This window comes from Primulina huaijiensis, chromosome 3 (assembly GCF_012295235.1).
Source record: "Primulina huaijiensis isolate GDHJ02 chromosome 3, ASM1229523v2, whole genome shotgun sequence".
Taxonomy (NCBI): domain Eukaryota; kingdom Viridiplantae; phylum Streptophyta; class Magnoliopsida; order Lamiales; family Gesneriaceae; genus Primulina; species Primulina huaijiensis.
The window spans coordinates 4,376,763-4,391,739 of record NC_133308.1 but is presented as its reverse complement, the minus strand read 5'-3'; the positions used below and the strand labels follow the sequence as shown (position 1 = coordinate 4,391,739).

At 35.0% G+C, this 14,977-nt stretch overlaps 1 protein-coding gene across 1 annotated transcript; it reads left to right on the top strand.

Annotated features, from left to right (window-relative positions):
• Positions 1–10,038: 10,038 nt before the first annotated feature.
• On the top strand, positions 10,039–14,369 carry LOC140971990 (L-ascorbate oxidase-like). The gene is made up of 5 exons (XM_073434461.1): positions 10,039–10,390; positions 10,727–10,831; positions 12,042–12,212; positions 12,900–13,094; positions 13,258–14,369. The coding sequence occupies exons 1-5, from the start codon at positions 10,124–10,126 to the stop codon at positions 14,215–14,217; spliced, it is 1,698 nt and encodes a 565-aa protein (XP_073290562.1). The 5' UTR covers positions 10,039–10,123; the 3' UTR covers positions 14,218–14,369.
• The last annotated feature ends 608 nt before the right edge of the window (positions 14,370–14,977 follow it).

The window sequence follows — 14,977 nt, the reverse complement described above, 5'->3', positions numbered from 1 at the left end:
AAATTGAAAAATGTTATATAAATAAGTGAATATATTTGATTTATCATTATGATGTATTTTTATTTATTGTGTTTTGATATATTTAGATCAATAAATACTCATAAACAAGATGTNGTAGTATAAATAGAAAAATACAACTTTTTGTAACCGAGAAGAAAATCCATAACTAATCCAAACAGCTTTCCAAGTAAATTTTTTTTACTTTCGGTGGAATGTGTAAATTCCACAATAGATTCCACCAAGATCAGATAAGGTATGAAGTGCTGTGAGGACGAGGGTCTAAAAACCCCATTTCTAAACGGTACCCTGATTTCACAGAATGGTTACCTTTTCGCTCCCATTTCCAATAGCTAGCGTCCTTCGAATCATTAAGGTGAAGATGTAGGCTCAAAATTTCTTCAATTTCAAAATGGGGTAAAACACTCCTCAATGCTGCAGCATCCCATTGGCCATCTATCCGAATAAATGTAGCCATTTTTTTTATCATGTTGTGACTGAAAAAGATACAAAACTTTTTCCGGAAGGTAAACCTGGAATCAAAGCATCTTTAAAAGCCGGAATACTGCGTCCCTCGCCTACTCTCCAAAGGAGTCCCTTAGCAATGATATCTCTTCTCCATGATTGCAATATAAAAGATGATTTCAAGCCCCTTTCTGCTTCCATAATATCAGAATATTTAAAATACAACGTCTTAAATATTCGGACCATAAGCGAATCAAGACATTGAATAATACGCCACGCCTGCTTTGCCTCTAGGGCTTTGTTAAATTCAACCAAGCTTTGAAATCCTAAGCCCCCAACTATTTGGGTTTGCATATTGAAGTTTATTTAGCCCAGTGTACAACTTTGTTTCCCATCGACAAACTCCACCAAAATTTAGCACAAAGTTGTTCCATTTCCTTGCAAATGGAAGTAGGGATTTGAAAACACGACATTGCATAGGAAAGGATAGCTTGTAGCACCGATACTTAGAGTTAGAAGAACTTTCTTCCCCAAAGCCGAAATAAATTTGGACGTCCACCCATTGATTCGCTTATACACTCTATATCGAAGTGAAGAAAAGTGGGTCATTTTAATTCTAAGAGAAAATGTGGGGAGTCCTGGGTATAGCTTATCTCCCTTAATCACTGGAATGTCAAAAACTCTCTTAGCTTCATTACTAATCTGATCTGAAGTGCTAGGACACAATGTACATAGTCAAACAGGTGATGAGGTGTTAGTATAAGATATTTGATTCTTATATGATGAGCTTTTGATATAACATACTTAAATCATTTTGCTGATACAACACTAGACATTGAACAAGTAGTGGGAGCAATTAGTCAGTATATGATCAATCTTGGACGAGAGCAATGAGTAATGTTAAGGATCTTTAGATACATTAAGTATACCTTAAATGCTGCATTATGTTTTGAAGGATTCGATTTTACACTCAAGGGTTATGTCGATTCAGATTATGCAGGTGATCCCAATAAGAGAAAATCTATTACTGTTTATGTGTTTACACTTGCGGTGGAACATTAATTTGGGTTTCAAAACTGCAAACAGTTGTGGCATTATTTACACGAAGATATAAAATATGAAAGCTACTCAAGCTTGCAAGGAGATAATATGTATTAAAGGAGATCGGTAATAGATAAGAGAAAGTTCATTTGTTCTGTGACAATCAGAGTGCTTAACATACTGCAAGAAATCCAAATTTCATGCTATTACTAAACACATTAGAATTCAATTTCACTTTGTTAGAAAATAGTACTACAGCAAATAAGTGTAGGTATGTAGAAGATCCATACAAAGGACAACATAGATAATATTCTGACCAAGCTGGTAAAGATGGATAAGTTTGATTAGTGTAGACCTTCAAGTAGCCGAGTAGAAACGTAAGCAACATGAAATGATAAGACTAAAAGGATGTGTGGAGATATGTTTGATTCTCAATCAAATCTTCTAGTGAGAAAATGTGATTAGTTGAGCAGGTGTCAGACAAATTGGTCGTTAGCACAATAAATGAAATATATGAATGCATTTATGAATAAGCTGAATAAAGAAAAACATGCATGCAACTTCAGTGTTCACATACGAAAATACATCTATAAATAGATGTATCTTTCGACGTTTCAAGTATCTCGTTCTCAAGTCGATAATCTCAATTCTCAAGTTTCTCTCTTTCTCTTGAGTACTTCTATAATATTGTGAAGTATTTTATTTTTCTGTATTAAAAGAGTGCATGTTTTTTGGAAAATACAGTGAGATATTGTAACCTGCAAAATATTATATTGAAAAATTTACATCTTGCCATATATTTTTACCATAATAATTTTTAAAAGTTTTCGATTAAATCTCGTTATCCAATTTTATTGTTTATTTTTTTATATTTATTTTTCGAGATTCCACACTTGAGACCAACACTCACTGTCCAATACTCAATCAAAACTTCTCTATAAGTCGATCACAAAATTGGGCCTAAACCCAAGTTCTATTTGGTCCAGTCAAACCTCTAAATTTAGGGCCAAAAAAATACATTTGGGGCCAACATTTATCAATTTTCATAGAAAAAATAAAGGCACATTCAATGTTTGTCATCATAGCTTCCGAGAACTTAATTCAAGTTCTTCCCTTTGATACAACAGTGGTGGAGGTGTCCTATCTGAATCAAAACCGCTCAAGCAAGTGAGATTTGAATGCAAGATCAAGCCATAGTGAAAGGATCCTTCGTCTTTCTTCCATTTTACAATCTATTAATATACTCTAACTTTATCTATAGAATATATTTAAATTTTTATACACAATACCATTATTTTAAAAAAAAAAATGTATTTTCCTGCGATTTTTTTATGCTTTAAGATTAATAGAATAGTTATTAGTTTACAATGATCGATCTCTCACCGAATAGATAATGATATAGGTAAATAAAAAAAATAGGGCAAATTGCATTTACCGTAAAATGTCAAAAATCATAAAATACTGTATATAAAAATTAAAGATTTTTTCGAACTTCTTTTAAAAAATAAAAAAATTCATACACATTTGCCTAATTTGTTAGGGGTTTTACTTCTGATTTTATAAACACAGGGTTCTAAAAGATTATTAATTTCATATAAGAAGTTACGTGTATTTTTTAGTTTTCACGACGGAGCAAAATTCAAACCAAGTATTTTTAACTACAAACAATCACGATAATCTTATTTGAGTGCCACGAGTATTTCATGTTCAAAAGTAACTTCGCTGACTAAATTTTATCCATACATGTTGGAATATTTTTTCGAAACCAAAAGTTTTGAATATGTTCATCTTCAAAAAAGTATTAAACATTTCACAAGTGTATGCATTAAATTATTTTTTAAGACAATAAATATTGTTCATCTTCAAAAAAGTATTAAACATTTCACAAGTGTATACATTAAATTATTTTTTAAGACAATAAATATTAAATAAATTAAAATTAAGGATGGTAGAGATCTCGAACGGCCAACTTGGATAGTAGAGGAGGGAGCATTGTGGACGGTAACGGGTTAGTGAACATGTCAGCGAGCTCGATGTGTTTCGTACGTTCATGAAAGATGGGGTTAGATGCAATATGGACCGTTGGAGTATTATTACAGAAGAGAAGAGCCGGAGACGGAGCCATAATGTGAAAATCCAAAAGAAGCTGCTGAAGCCAAGTCAGTTCACATGTTGTGGTTGCTAGAGCTTGATATTCGGCTTCGGCTTCGACTGAAGAGCGAGACACGGAACTGTTTCTTGGACTTCCAAAAAATAAGAGAGTCGCCTAAGAAGATGCAAAAACCAGTTGTGGACTTTCGGGTGTCAAGGCAGGCTCCCCAATCAACATCAGAGAATGCCCGTAAATGCAATGAAGAAAATGCCCTGCCCAGGCGTGCCTTTGAGATAGGGAAGCAAGTGATGAACAACCTGTAAATGAGGCACACGTGGCTTGGAAATAAATCGACTCAGTTTATGTACGACAAAGGCAATATCAGGACGACATAATGTGAGATATAACAAGCGCCCAACAAGACTACGATATTGTGAATGATCGGGAATGGTCTCGCCTTCAGTAGAGCTGAGTTGAATTTGGGGATCCATGGGAGTAGAGGCAGGCTTAGAGGCTAAGAAACACGTGTCATCAAGCAACTGTAAGGTATATTGCCTTTGAGACAAACAAATTCTAGTAGCAACCCGGGCTATCTCGATAGCCATAAAATATTGCATCTTGCCCAAGTCTTTGAGTTTAAAGTCAAAGTTTTAGAACTGTTTGAGAGATGCAATTGCAGTAGAAGAAGGGCTAGTAATGATGATATCATCAACATAGACGAGTAAAGCAACGAAGGATGGACCAGTGCCTTTAGTAAACAGTGAGTAGTCAGACTTTGATTGATGTAAACTATAATCAAGTAAGGCATGTGAAAATTTTGTGTACCATTGTCGTGAAGCTTGGCGAAGTTCATAAATTGATCGATTCAACTTGCAAACTAGATGGTGAGGAGAATTATGCTCCCCATGTCGAGCATATCCCATTGGAAAATCCATTTATACATCTTCCATTTAATCACCATTGAGAAAGGCGTTGTTCACATCTAATTAAACCGAATGCCAACACTTGATCAATGCCAAGGATAATAAGACTTTAACTGTAACCAGTTTCACAACCGGTGAAAAAGTATAAAATAATCGACACCTTCTTGTTGGGTGAAGCCCTTAGCAACTAAGAGAGCTTTGTAACTCTCAATAGAACCATCATCCCAGAATTTAATTTTATAAACCCATTTGCACTCAATAGAGTGTTTACCTGAGGGAGCGGCAAAAAAGACCATGTATTATTCGCCTATAAGGCATCAATTTCACACTTCACGCCATTCAAGAACCTTGACAGCTTGATGATAAAATTTGGGCTCAACATGAGAAGAAATATTTAGTGCAAATGTTCTATACCCAGATGAAATATTGTCGTAAGAAATGGACTGAGATATGAGATACAGGGGAGACTTGGAAGGAATGAGGGATGTTGGTGAGCAAATTACAGTTATAGTCATGTAGATAAGATGGTGGACGGGACTGTGTGGAAGAACGAAAAGGAAGCAAATGATCTGAAAGTTCAAAAACTAATGGTAACGGAGTTGATACAGAAGAATCTGAAACTAAAGTTGGAAGAGGCCGACGTAGAACTAATTCTGGAAAGGGACCAATGAGAGAATCAGAACACGAAATGGAGTGAAAGGGGAAATTGTCTTCGTGAAAAACAACATCCCGAGAAAAAAATATATGTTTGTTTTTGAGATCGTAAACCTTGTAGCCTTTAATTCCTGGTTGATAACCAAGGAACACACAGGTGCGGGCCCGATGATGGAATTTTAAACGATGACGGGGAAGTGTGGATACAAAGGCGAGGCAATCAAAGGTGCGAAAAAATGAGTAATCAGCTGGGTAAGCATAAAGAAATCCAAAAGGATAATTAAGTTCAAGTACCGGGGATGGAATTCGGTTGATAAAAAATGTAGCAGTAAACACACATTCATTCCTAAAATGGATAGAGACTTTGGACTGAAAATATAAGGAACGAGCCACATTTAATAAGTGTTGGTGTTTGCGCTCAACTACAGAATTTTGTTGAGGATGACTCACACAAGAAAATTGGTGCAAAACTCCATGTTGGGAAAAAAATTCTTTAAACTCAAGCTCCTTAGCATTGTCGGAATGAAATATTTTGATGGTAGCATGAAACTGAGTTTGAACTATTGCAAAAGATATTGGAATGACAAAGCTCGCATCATATTTATATTTGAGAATAAAAACCCATGTGAATCTAGTACAATCATCAACAAGAGTCACAAAAAAACGATCCCCATTATGTGCAGGTACAATGTATGGACCCCAAATATCACAGTGCATTAAATCGAAACGAGCAATGAAAGGTAACCTGTGTTGCTTAGCCTTGGGACAAACATAACATGGAGACGAATAAAGAGAATGAAGGTCATCACATGGCAAAATAGTCTTCAAAGCCTCAATTGATTTTGATGAAGGATCACCAGGTCGATCGTGTCAAATGGAAGCCGAGACTTTATTCACAACAACAGTAATGTGTGATGCAGAAGCTGAAGGGTAAAAGAGGTACAGATCACCAACTCGATCACCCTTGCCAATCATCCTCTGGGATGAGATCTCCTGAATAATGAATTGATCACAATAAAAATGAACCACATCCGTGAGTCTGTGGTTAAAGCGCTGACAGATATCAGATTAAAAGAAAATTGAGGAACTTATAAGGTATTCTTCAGAAACAGGTGAGAACTTAGGTGAACATCGCCAAGTGCAGTTACTAGAACAACAGTGCTATCTGGAAGAATCACAATAGAATTCTGCATAGACTTCATGTTAAAAAATAGAGTATCATCGGAACAAATATGCTTAGACGCACCAGAATCTACCATCCAAAATTTACCAGCCGCTGATGCATGGTTTAATGACGCTGATAAGCAGGTACCTGCAGAGAAAGACAAGCCCATCATCGTGAAGGAAACGGTGGAAACAGAATTTTACAAGTGTGTAGCATACATCTTCATGAGTTGTTGGTATTGTCCGGGGTTCGATGACTGGAAAAAGTGGCCATCTTGAGGTACTGCAGGACTGTCATTGTTGACTACATGGTTGACAGTGGTGTTGGTTGCCGGAGAATGAGTCGCCACATGATCAAATCTAGGCTATTGTTTGGGCTTATATCCAAGAGGATACTCATTAATTTTATAACAAGTATCAATCGTATGGCCATTAATTTGACATTTAGTACAAAAGGGATGCTCCTTTTGAGCACCTCGAGTTCGAGCACCAAAGTCATGACCAGAACTCTTACTTCCTTTAACAGCAAAGGCCAAGTTATTTGATATAGAGGTGTTGGAGCCATATTGCGAGCTTAGAGTGCATTGGCGTTCCTCTTATGATACTAACGAAAACAACTTGTTGATAAGAGGTAAAGGATCCAAGAGCAATAACTGTCCACGAATCTGTGTAGATTATTCATTCAACCCCAAAAGAGACGTCAAGACATATTAATGATGAGAAAACGCAGCAAGATTTTTGACACCTCCGCATGTACACTGGCCATAAGTACAACTATGGCGAAAATTGGACAGTTCATCCCAAATGGATTTAAGTTTGGTGAAATACATAGCCACCGATTGTTGATCCTGGCGGAGATTTATCAGTTCTCGATGCAATTAAAAAATGCGTGGTCCATTCGATTGTTGGAATCGCTCGCATAGATCGTTCCAAATCTCATATGTTGAATCAACAAACAGAATGCTTGCAGAGATGTTCTTTTAAACCGAATTTAAAATCCAGGCAATAACAACATTGTTGTTCCTAATCTAGGATGAGAAATTCAGATCTGTATCTACTGGCTTCGCAATCGACCCATCCAAGAACCCCAATTTGTTTTTGCCGGTCATAACGATGATCATAGCTCGACTCCGGGAGGCATAGTTATCTCCTGTGAAAGGTTGAGAAACAAGCGAGATCGCCATATTATCTGATTGATGTAAGAAATAGGGGCTGAGCGAATCATCAATGGCAGCTCTTCCAACTGGAACAAAAATTGAATTTTGAGGAAATGAAGCCATGTAAATCTCCAGAGATAACTTTCAGAAAGAAATTTCCATGATCTTCCTGTGAAATTGAAGCTTCGAACAACTATTATTCGCAACGGCCGATCGACGGAGAGCAGCGGCGGAAAATTGCTCTGATACCATATTACTTCTGGAGAACTATGATAGATCCGGAAGAAATGGTATTGTCATCTCTCTTCAAGTATCAGAAGTTACATGGCTATATGTACACCAACAACAAGCGGTTAGTGATAAAAATATCTTAAACTAATTGTACTAGCTGGATTTGACTTAATTAATTACATATACATTTCATACTAAACTCACTTAAAATTGTAGAATTTGAATTTTGATTTCAATACTTTGCACTTTTTATAATTTTTAGCAAAACAAACTTAAAAAACGTGTCATTCAATTTTTAGTGCTCTTGAATAAAGAGCACTAAGATTGTTCTATTTGGTGAGTCTTCTCGCTCTAAAAATTGATTGGCATGTATTAAGCACATTCCAAAATTAGATCTTTAATACTTCTTCAAATTATACATAATGTATTATGAATAGCTCTCTTATGAGATGATCTCACATATCTTTATTCGTGAGATGGATCAACTATGCACATGTTTACAATAAAAAGTAATATTTTTGACATAAAAATAATATTTTTTTTATTGGTGACTCAAATAGAAGACATGTATCATAAAATTGACTCATGAGACCGTCTCACAAGAGTTTTGTGATGTATTATAATAAGTGTGAGGAAATAGTGTAAATTAATGCATAAGTGTTGTTCAAATAGATTTCATAATAAGTTAATAAATAAATTCATATATATTATCTATACCACATAAAATTACACCAACTCAACGCCGTTTGGCTCATGGATGAAATGATAAACTATGCATAATATATGATAAAATCGATGTACTTGGATAAGATAATGAAGTATGACACAGATATTTTGTAGAATTTGATCCAAGCATTGAACAAAACAACGACGAATAATCAATCAATGTCTTATACTCTACATTTATCTTGTTCGTTTTAGTAGACTGACAAAAATATCCCTTCTCTCATTCAATTAAAATTATTAGAGCTAATTGAATCAACACCACAGTAAAATATCAAAAATAAAAAACAACATATGTACAACTAATAGACCTATCCAATGGGTGAGCGACACCTCATCGGTGCTCACATAGGTGTGCNCAAATATGATAAATTTAAGTCTGAAGCATTAATTTTCATATTTATAAAAGCATAAAATCTCAAAATTACAATCTTTATTTGTTTTTGCAACTAAACCACATTAAAAATGTTAAATATTTGTCAAATCATTATCAGACATACTTAATCATAATTAAAATTAAAAAGTAAACATCTAAATTATAAACCTAATTTATTATTTTAAAATAAAAAAATTACCTTCAAAATAAAAATTTAAAAAATAAATAGATGTGATTAATTGTGCTTAAGTACACTTAATTAAACGATTTAATTACGTTTAATTCGGTCAAACTGTAGTTTGACCTTTTTTTTTTCTTTCTCCCAAGCTGGACGTTTTTTCCGAGCTTCAGCGGTCTTCTTAGAACACTGTTTTTTACACGTTTCTTAAGCTTGCTAACTAGCGCTGCTTCTCTTTGGCACGTGCTGCCACCCACATTCTGTCGACACCCAGAAAAGGCAGTCGTTCTTTCAGCCATCCTCAAAACGTAAAAATTAAATATCAACTTTCTATAATTAAAATGAATTTACACTCAAAACGTAAAAATTAAATACCAACTTTCTATAATTAAAATGAATTTACACTCAAAAATATAAATAAATAAAAAGACATGATTCGTTCAGACACTGGAGAACATGATAAGTTCATGGCCCACCTCACATTGACTGTGAGCTTTAAATTATTCCGAGGGAGGAACATGCGGAGGCTGACAAAGAGTGTGACAAAAAATCCAATGTTTCACAAGAGTCTCCAACCCATATTAACGTTTATTGTCAATGTAGCATGAGGTATTACCCCGGTTTGGTCGATGCAATCATATGGGTGGTGTTTCAACTCTTCTGTCGAGGTCGAGATCGAGGTCAAAGTCGAGTTCGAAGATTGTAATAGAGATACAATTATTTTTCACATGAATCCATACATTGTGTTACAAAAAAAAGAAATAAAAATGAGATCGGACTTCTAGCTTAACTAGTCTCATCTGCTGCCCCTTCTTTCTATACTAAAGTTCGAATCCCCTTATCTTATTGTACTAAAAAAAAGAAATAAAAACGATGTTCATACAATAAAAATTACATTTTAAACTGCACATTACTTTTGAAATTACAAAACTACCCTAAATACTCTTATTGTTGAATGATATTTGTTTCTATGTTTGTAATTTGTATCACTCACGTTTATATATATATATACATACATACATTTGTATGTATATATATAGAACTCACAGCGGCTGTCTCTTGAATCATACCACCCCCTCAACCAAAACAAAAGGAAAAAGAAAAAGTGGGGGTTTTTTTTGTATGGATTCATTAGTTCTTGTTTCTTGTTTCGTGATACTGAATTTATTTCTCACAATCCCAGCTTCGGGTGGCAAGTCCAGGCATTTCCGCTGGGAGGTCGAGTATATGCATTGGTCTCCAGATGGTTTAGAAGGTGTGGTCATGGGGATCAACGGGCAGTTCCCGGGCCCCAGCATTCGGGCCCGGGCCGGGGACACCATTCACGTAGAGCTCACGAACAAGCTCCCTACAGAAGGAGTAGTCATCCACTGGCATGGAATCAGACAGGTGTTTTTTTTTTTTTTTTTTTTATTTTTTTTTTTTTTTTTTTTTTTTTTTAAATAGCACTGATCTCTTGCTGTTTCGGGCCTAATTAAATTTAAGTATTTCATTCTAAAAAGGCCAAGGAAATTTAAATTTAATTTATTTGTTATAATTTGAATTTGGAGAGTGTGGATTTCTGGTCTAAATTTTCCTTGTATTTGGCATGATGGGAATCATGTGATTGCTGTGCATCTAAAATTTAATTTTGTTTCGAGATTTTCCCATTTTAATTAATACACACAAATGGAATATTATCTTGTTTCCATATTTATTGGGTTTTTCGATTTGAAATTATATCAGATTGGAACACCGTGGGCGGATGGCACCGCATCGATCTCGCAATGTGCCATCAATCCTGGAGAAAAATTTGCATACAGATTCAAGGTTGACAAGGTAATATCAGTAGTATGTACCGCCCGACAACAAGTCAATTTTGTTCATATTTATAATATAAAATAATGATTCTGATAATAAAAATTAATATTTTTTCATGAATAATTCAAATAAGAAATCGTCTCAGGTGAATTGTTGTGCTTTTTTTTTTTTATAAAAAAAATCATATCTAATCTCTCTTTTTGTAAGCGCTCCTTTTTCTAGTGTTTGATATCTATAATCTATCTATAATCTTATATTATGTATTAAAGTTGATGTCTAGTTTTTAAAGTCTCTAAAATATTCGTATTCTTATTATAACAATACCATAATATTAATTAAACTTTTTGTACGAAGTTAGTTTTAATTAAACTTGAATCTTCTAAAGTAAATAATTTTTTGTGTGATTATGATCTTTTTTTTTGAGTATGTCTCTTGTGAGACGGTCTCACGAATCTTTATCTATGAGACGGGTCATTCCTACCGATATTCAAAATAAAAAGTAATACTCTTAGCATAAAAAGTAATACTTTTTCATGGATGACCCAAATAAGAGATCCGTCTCACAAAATACGAAAATACGACCCGTTAGACCGTCTCACACAAGTTTTTACTCTTTTCTTTTACATATATAATATTATAGTACCTTTAACCACACAACTCAATAATTCATGATTGTCTTCCCATCTTATTTTCTTTCTTGCCAGTTTTAATTTAAAAAATTGATTAATTTTTTTATGTCGAAAATTTAAAAATAAAAGAACCACTTCCTCTCTGTTTTCTTATGTTGACCATACGTTCTCTCTTTTTTTCTTTTTTCTTTTTTTTTTTTAAACGAATCACTAATTTTAAATAAAAAAATTAATGAGATGCTGACATAGAATATTGACTAAAATTGTACGCATGTCGAGTAGACATTGCGAGCACCACCTCTGTCCCTTCAGTCATCAAATCAGTGTTTCCTAATTATATAATTTACGCGAGGATTCCACCACCAACGTACTCATCCCCACAGCCACGATCATTCACTTTCTTCTGTTGTTAAAATATTTACATTTTCCTAGAGAATAAATTATCCTAATTAATCGATGACTTGTAGTCTATGGTAGACAAAGTATCAGATTCGAGACTCAATATAANACAGGAATACGTAAAATATCTTCTAAATTTCTAGTGCAATTTAGAAGAGAAACAACTATCAAATTTTATTTTGGAAAATTAAATTTTAGAAAATTAATAATTTTNGGCAGGGTTGTATGGTTCTTTGATAGTGGATGTGAAGGAAGGAGACAAGGAACCATTTGAATATGATGAGGAATTCAACATTTTACTAAGTGATTGGTGGCACAAGGGATCCCATGAACAAGAGGTTGATCTTTCCTCCAATCCCTTCCGTTGGATTGGTGAGCCTCAGGTAAATTTAATTTTAAACTAGGATGTTCATGTTGCATCTTGGTTTTCTATGTGCCCAAACGCAGCGGAAGTTTAAAATTTTATTTTNGCACACGTGTCGTGGTGCGTACGTGTGAAATAACGTATGTTTTTAATTCATATTTTTTTTCATATATTATTTATGATTCTAAACTAAAATGAAAAAAGAAAGTATATATATATATATATACACGTTATAAGAAAATTGAGACAATGATATGAGATAGAACTATAAGTTATCGATGACGTAATAGATTTTGGCGGTCTATCCAATTGCCATCTTTGTTATAGATTACCATCACAGAGGTAAACGACTGGTCAATAACTTGCTAAGATTAGAATAAATAAAGAACGTGCCTTTGTAGGTGTATTCTATTCTGATTTCTTGGTATAAGTAGCATCGAAATATTCTAAACAAGGATGGTTTAAAGACGATTAATTAGTTGGGATTTTCAAATTTCGAGTATGATTTTCAAATTTGAGTATTATCCTTTGTACATGAATGTGTATATTCAAATCTTGACTTAGTGATAAGTTGAGAACCCAAGATTTATGTCGTTTTGAGTTCAAATATCACTTACGATGTAGTTTAGTTAGGATATATATAAAAAAATATGTATATATCTTTATTTTTTACTAGCCAAAATTATTGATAAAATTTTAACCTCAGACATTGCTGATCAACGGGAGAGGGCAGTACAATTGCTCCCTGGCAGGGCAACTTAGCCATAGCCCAACAAGCCAGTGCAAGCTAAGAGGCGATGAACAGCACGCACCGCGACTCCTCCGTGTGCACCCCCACAAAACCTACAGGCTCAGGATAGCTAGCTCCACCGCATTGGCGTCTCTCAACTTAGCAATCGGGGTAACATTTACTTTACTATTTCAAGCTCTTTCTGAATTCAAATTAATTTAAATACTCTTTAATTTATTAGTTACTATTACTATTAATATGATTACTTAATAACTTTTGATATGAATTTGCTAATTAAATGGGGGTATTGATGCATATGTTCCCAATGCCATAGAATCACAAAATGATGGTGGTCGAGGCCGACGGAAACTACGTCCACCCATTTGCCGTCGACAACATAGATGTATACTCCGGCGAGAGCTACTCAGTCCTTTTCACCACCGATCAAGACCCTTCCAACAACTACTGGATCTCAGTTTCTGTACGAGGAAGAGAACCCAAAACTCCTCCGGGTCTAACAATACTAAACTACCGTCCTACTCCCGCTTCGAAGCTGCCGATATCCCCACCTCCAGCCGCCCCAGCCTGGAACGATTTCAAATACAGCGTGACTCTGAGCAAACAACTCTTCGCCTTAAAGGGCACCCCTAAGCCACCCGCAAGACTCGACAGGCGAATCTTGCTGCTAAATACGCAGAATTTCATCGACGGGTACACGAAATGGGCTATCAACAATGTCTCATTAGTCCTGCCCGCCACACCTTATTTGGGTTCCATCAGATACGGTCTAACCAACGCATTCGACCAAAAGTCTCCCCCGGATGATTTCGGTCGCGAGTACGATATCATGAAGCCGGCAGGAAACCAGAATTCTAGCTATGGGAACGGAGTGTACACGCTGAGGTTCAACACGACGGTGGATGTTATACTTCAGAACGCGAACGCGTTAAAGGCTAGTGTCAGCGAGATACACCCGTGGCATCTGCATGGACATGATTTCTGGGTTCTTGGGTATGGGGAAGGCAAGTTCACAGATAAAGACGAGGAGAGATTCAACCTGGAGAATCCTCCATTGAAGAACACCGCCGTGATTTTCCCTTATGGGTGGACTGCGCTAAGATTTGTGGCGGATAACCCCGGGGTGTGGGCATTCCATTGTCACATCGAGCCGCATTTGCATATGGGAATGGGGGTTATTTTCGCAGAAGGTGTTCGTCGGATCAACAAGATTCCTGACGAGGCTCTGGGCTGTGGTTTGACAGGGAAAATGTTGATGAACAATGGTGGCATTTGAAGTTAATTCCCTGATGGCTCCATGGATTTATGTATTGATATGATTTTGGCTCAAACTGTATATGTTCTTCTGACCAACACATTTACGAAACTTTGGGCTAGATTTTGTTTCATTTCAATTTCTATAAATTTTTTTAAAAGGACAATTTCTAAAAGTAATCGGATATATAGCATGACATATTTAATATTTTTGTTTTTTTCCTGCCGGGGAAAAAATTATATCGTGTTGAGGGTGTAAGTTATTTTTTAATTTTTTAAGAAGATTTTTGTGCTGTGTGATATATGATGATGTGTCTAGTTCTGTAATAACATGTGATGTTTAAAATTTTTTTAATGAAAATGGAATCAGCAGACGTTACACAAAATCTAAATGAATGTAAAGAATAATAATGTTTGTTTATACACAAATATTGAGGGCAAAAACTTGTGTGAGGGTCGTATTTGTGAGACGAATCTTTTATTTGGGTCATCCATGAAAAAGTATTATTTTTTATGCTAAGAGTATTATTTTTATTGTGAATATGGATAGGGTTGACCCGTCTCACGGATCTTAATCCGTGAGACGGTCTCACATGAGACCTACTCAATATTGAGTGCAAAAGTGTTAAAAATTCTTATTTATTTACCAAAATAACATAATCACTTTTAAATAATCAAAATCAATATGTGATCAGTTTCGGATTTGAATTAAATTAAGCAGAAACAAAATTTGGGGTATAAAAAACTGAATTTTTTAAAAGTGAAAAATGAAGAATCGTATC